Raw genomic sequence first — 5,824 nt, 5'->3', positions numbered from 1 at the left:
GTTAGCCTTAGATCGTGGGTATATCAAGAGTCATTCCGCATCTCTTGGCGATCATTTCAATCAATCTCAGTTCCAAAAGTGTCATTTGCATTCTCAGATCATATCCAACACCCAACTAAAATGATCCTTCAATATAGGACGTATCAAGTTCTAGAAGTGATCGGTTGAATGAAAATAAACTCCAGAGCCTCGGATGTGAAGATCTTTCTACTAACGACATATTTAGAGGTAAATGTGTGTTTATGGAGTTAAAATGAAAATGAAAATAAAGACAATGATCTGAAGCGTTGATTTTGAACTACATAATTTTTAGGACCATTATCTCGAATAGTTTTTCTTTTAAGTTTTTGTCACAAAATAGCTTTTAATAAAGAAAATGATCAAAATATCTTTTTTATTTGTTTCGAAAATTTTAATATTTATCTTTTAAAATTTGAAACTCTATCATCAAAACTCTACCATTTGACTCTAAACCCTAAGTTTAGATTAGTTAACCCTAGAATATAAATGTATTTTTAATTTTTAATAAAAAAAAATTTGGTCATTTTTCTCTAGTGCTCTATCATAAAGAATTTCTCTCATCTTTATCTTCAATTGTATTTTTTAAACATTTTATGTTCTGTATCAAAAAAATTGTCGTATATAAGATTAATGATATGATGCTTACTTACTGGTAGGCGCATGAATACTTTTAAGAAGAAGAAATGGCTATAAGATTGAAGACGGGACAGTTTGAGGTTTAAGAGTTAAGACGATCCCTTTACATCTTGGTTTAGAAAAATTACATTACTAACACAAATAATATGTTATCATGGTTCATGACATAACATATCATATCGTATCATGGTGTTAGAAATGCACTCAACATGTCAAATACTATAAAAAAAATTAGTCTTCTTTGATATATTCATTATGAAGTAGCACGAGCTTATACAATACCCTAAACCAATATGAATTCAAAACCAAGTGTTAGAGATGAAGCAGTTTGTATATAAAAAGAATATATGCAGAGAAGTAATAGTTATCCAGACGTTGTAGATGAACCCAACCAAGTATTATTATCAATCCATCTCTGTTAAAGGTTTAGGCAAGGTCAAAACTAACAGAGAGTTTATGTGAAGAGTTCTTTAAAAAGCTAAAACAGAAACACATCTAAGCAAAGACTTCAACTTAACTGGACTTGCCTTCGTTTAGCTTTGGAATTTTCTTGTACTCGTACGAGTTTATGTCCACCTTCCCTTGCATAGCCTGCACGGTGAGTAAACAAAACGCCTGTCAAGATTTAAAGTGTTCTTCATCAAAGCTTTTTTTTTCTTTTATGCGTTAAATCAAAAAGTAACCAACCTTGAGCTCGTCTTCGATGGAAGTGTTTTTAGGTTTGTAAGCATCGACAGGCCCTGTTCTAGAAAGAGCCTTTCTGGTCTCAATAATCTCCCATTCCTGGTCGTCTTTCACCTTTGCGATGTCCTTACTGAACTAAGCAAAAAAAAAACCAATTATGTGGAGAATTCTTTGGTTTCAGAGAGATTAGCTTAGTCATGAAAAAAGAAGACAAAACTGACCTGCCTTGGAGGAGTTGGCTGAGTCCAAGGGCTCCAAAAACAGTGAGAGAGATCATGGGAAGTCCGTATCGTACAAAAGGGTGTCTCCTTCCCCACCTTTTAAACGATGGCTGCTTGAGAGTAGAAGGAGGAGATGGCTTTTGAGTAGTTTTTGGACCTGTTTCAATTGTTGTCATCTTTGTATAGCCTCAAAGAAAACGACTGCAAGGGAAACTCAAAGAGTTTAAGACATAACACAACATAATAATAACAATAATAAAGAGTATGCATTGAGCGGAGATAAAATATACTTGTGTTGATTTGCGTAAATGTTTAATTATGAAATCCTAATCCAACACAAATGTAATGTTATTGCCTACACAACCGTATAGACTTCTAAATCAGATTAACTGACTTCAGCTTTGGTCAATCACAACAAAAGAAACAAATTTCAGAAACTGAGAGACTCAATGGCAAATCCAATCAGACATTGGAAAGTCGGACAAAGCATCTATTGAATCAAAAGCAAAAGCCCTAAAACAAAGAAACTTGCATACCTTTGGACGGCCTGGCGACTCGAGAGAGAGAGAAGAAGAAGAGAGTTCGACAGGAGAATATGAATTAGAGATCGAGGCTATTACATACAGCCTCAGAAGACCTGAGAGTCACGATCGCAAAACAGAGAGATCAAGGCGGCTGGAGAAGTTTATGAACCGGACAGTGTTGTCAAAACCGGACTCGACCGGTTATTCCACATATCCGATCCCCCGTTTACAGTCTAAAACGCAATCTTCGATTCGTTCATTGACCCATCAATAAAATAACCGTTCAGTTCATACAACCAAACACCAGTGACACGTGATACGAACCCGGTTTCCTTTTCTTCTCTAATGGATTTTCTGAAAATTGTATTGCGTTAATATTTTCATATTATATTGTTGTTTATCTATTAAAATAAAAATTATGCCTTATTTCATGTTTGTTTTTTAATTTAGACCTTCATTTAAAATTTTTATTTATTATTATATTAAAAGTAATAATATATAGAATCTTTGAACTACTTTTTTTTGATGAAATGTGAAATTTATTGATCTTGGTAAAAAATAGACATTTACAACATTATAGAAGCCTAAAAAATCTTTGAACTACTTTAATTATAATATCTTTCGATATCTTTTCATTTTAAATATAAATATATTTATTTAAGTTTTTTTAACAAATCGGTTTACGAAGATTTCAACAAGATCTTAATTTTCAAAAATTATAGTTAAATATTTCCACTAACTTCGAAATTATTTTTGAAATATTATTAAACATTAATATATTCAGTTAACGTTTATAAATAAAAATTATATCCTATTTTTAGAATCTTATTATATTGAGATTATTAATAATTAATCATATTAAAAGAAAATTATTATATTGAGACTACTAATATATAGAATCTTTGAACTACTTTAATCATAATATCTTTTGATATCTTTTCATTTTAAATATAAATATTTTTTTTTTAATTTTTTTTTAACAAATCTGTTTAAGAAGATTTTAACAAGATCTTAATTTTCAAAAATTATAATTAAATATTTCCACTAACATAGAAATTATTTTTGAAATATTATTAAACATTAATATATTCATTTATCCTTTATAAAATTAAAAATTAAAATTCTATCCTATTTTATCTATTTTATAATTATAATGTTAAAATACAATTATCATATTTAACTAAATATGATAAAAGTATATTAAATTGATAAATTTTATTTTCATAAATCTAAACTATATATGTTAAAAATATTAAACGTGTCTAAAAATTAACATATCTTAGACTTATATATATATAATAATATTTTATCTAAAATGAATAAGCATAAAAGATATTGATAAAAGAAAATCCAGCTTTGAAAGGGAGGATCAGAATTTAGCATAAATTAAATATAAAATAATTTTCAAATAAGTTTTCTCATGAATATATTAATGTGTTTAATAACTAAATACAACTACAATAAGATAAATATATAATAAGAAGTAACAAATACATGTGACGGTTTTAAACAATTTATTAATTATAATGTGTAAATTATAAAATTATTATACTTGAAATAGTTATATAAATATTTAAGTATATGATTAACGTTAAAGTATATACCATTAATGATCTAAAACAAATATTTATGTATATAAAAATGAAAACAAACATCTCAAGATTTAGTTCTTTATTAATTCTGATTTATAATTTCTCATAAAGTTCATTGTTATTCAAGATTACGTGTTATTGTGTTTTGAAACTTCCAAAGTCATCATGTGTTATACGTATATCTTTGAAGTATTATTTTTCTAAACAAAATTCATAAATTATAGTGGGGGATCACATTGGAGAAGAAGTTGAGACTCAAAGCATCAATAACCCAAAACGTGACACAATCCGACAAGAGACGGTTCAAAGGACCACCACACGCATAGATGGCGCCCAGAGAAAATCTTCTGTAGCTAGAAACACACAATCTCAGACTGAGCATTTAAGGAAAAAGGAAATAAAAGAAAAAAGAAAAGTTAAATGATTGAAATACGAACCACCGAGGAACTGGTGGGGAGTATGGGAAATGAATAGAAATGGAATACGAACCACCGAGGGACTGGTGGGGAGTATGGGAAAACGCGGCGGCCGTAGCATTCAAAAACGGCAGGTTAAGAATAGAGGCGCCGGTAAGATTGAGTCACGCCGAGTCTTGGCGGGAAGGGGCCGTAATACACTGCAAAGGGTATAGACTACATCCAAGGGAACCGGATACCGAGTGTACCAGGGCAGGCGGCTCCACAAGAACGCAGCAAGAAAAGGGGAGGGTTGGTCCGCTTGAGCTGTGTAGGTCCTAGAGTTCTAGGATGACTGGAGTCTTAAATAATAAACCGAATTGTGTGAATTGAGTGATGACTGAGTTCATTGCATTGCTTGTTTCTCGTGAAATGAACCCTTAATAGCTAGTTAAGAAATGGGTGTAATGACTAGTCGGTTCTCGTTTCGCATTGAGCAATATAAAAGCTCATGGGGGAGACTGGTCTATAATCACTTCACTGAGTATTCATACTCACCCCTCTTTTTCCCTCTCCCTTTTTGCAGAACTATAAGTGGAAAGGTTAATGGTAAGAGAGGAAATGCACCTGAAATTCATGGGACCAGAAACGGGACACACAGAGATGTCGGGAAAGTAGACATGTGTGTCCTAAACCCCGCGCCCAGGAACCCCGGTTGGAAATGGGGAAGGGGCGGGTGTTTCAATTGGTATCAGAGCCAGGTTAAGGTCCCTTAATATTAACTTAAGGGATCAGCGTTTCCGCCATCGTTCATTCTTCCCTTATGGTTCTGTTGGACCTGTTGTAGTCAGTGTTGAAAGAGAATTCGAACAGCTCAGAGTCTTCGGTCGAGATCAGAACAACAAAAGGTCCTCGAACCGCGGTGTGGAGGAATTTTAGAGGCCCAAGAAGGGATTAACAAGGAGTTCTAAGACAAGTGCACAGAGGGATCAGTTGCCTAGCACGACAGGCTAAGGAGAAACGGAAGATCGGACATACTAGCTTGAGATGATACGTCTCGCCGACTTCACCACCCCACGCCGGCCCGTGAAGGTTAGGGGACGATTATCAGACACAAGGTCGAGGCATGCGCCGCTTCACGGAAGAGACATCTCTACAGGAAATAGCGATGCATCGTTCTGATATTACAGTCAAGCTCGTTTCCTATATATAAAAAAAAATGGAAAAAGGTGCCAAGCACTGAGCAAGGGGGAAATGCTAGCACGGACTCTTCCAACATCAGCAAGGTCGAAACCAAAGGCGACATGGAGGCTGGGAAAAAGGAGCGGGCACGACAGGGAGTAGCACTTCGATTTGGAAAAATTACCCTAGAGTAATTGGCTAAGCAGATGAAAAATATAAGGGGAAACAAAAGGTCTCAACTCAATGTCAAGGATTCAAGTCCTTAAGGATAGCCATGGTGAGAGCTTTGTTGGTAATAAACTACACAAGGACTAAAGACGAAGTAGCTAAAGGAAGGAGCTTCTCGAAGTCGCAATGAGGATGACCAACTCCGGTTTACAGGGAGTAAACTAAGTATCGTCTTATGGCAAAATCTTTGATGGAGATAAGGACGATGAATGATCAATTTTTGGGAAACGAACTCCTTTTCAGGGAGAGCTAATGCTTCTTGGGTATTTAGGTTTGACACAGCTTCAAACCCAAAGCCCATGAGCTTATTATCCTAGGTCGGAACAAGTTGATAGGATCCC

The 5,824-nt window shown here is 34.0% G+C and overlaps 1 protein-coding gene across 6 annotated transcripts in view; it reads right to left on the bottom strand.

Moving 5' to 3' along the window:
* Positions 1-754: 754 nt before the first annotated feature.
* Positions 755-5,824, bottom strand: part of LOC106308018 — an 8,074-nt gene continuing 3,004 nt past the window's right edge. Inside the window, exons 2-7 of one of the 6 annotated variants that reach the window (XM_013745127.1) lie at positions 3,914-4,052; positions 2,099-2,440; positions 1,563-1,763; positions 1,345-1,471; positions 1,185-1,248; positions 759-940 (exon numbers count right to left, since the gene is read on the bottom strand). In XM_013745127.1, coding sequence (XP_013600581.1) covers positions 870-940; positions 1,185-1,248; positions 1,345-1,471; positions 1,563-1,738 — 438 coding nt within the window. In that variant the 5' untranslated portion in view covers positions 1,739-1,763; positions 2,099-2,440; positions 3,914-4,052 and the 3' untranslated portion in view covers positions 759-869. Of the gene's footprint in view, positions 941-988; positions 1,249-1,344; positions 1,472-1,562; positions 1,764-2,098; positions 2,441-3,913; positions 4,053-5,824 lie in introns of those variants that run through there. The other 5 variants (XM_013745128.1, XM_013745129.1, XM_013745125.1 and 2 more) reach the window with 5 other exon arrangements.

The sequence above is a fragment of the Brassica oleracea genome, chromosome C8, assembly GCF_000695525.1.
Source record: "Brassica oleracea var. oleracea cultivar TO1000 chromosome C8, BOL, whole genome shotgun sequence".
Taxonomy (NCBI): domain Eukaryota; kingdom Viridiplantae; phylum Streptophyta; class Magnoliopsida; order Brassicales; family Brassicaceae; genus Brassica; species Brassica oleracea.
This window is presented reverse-complemented; position numbering and strand designations above follow the sequence as displayed.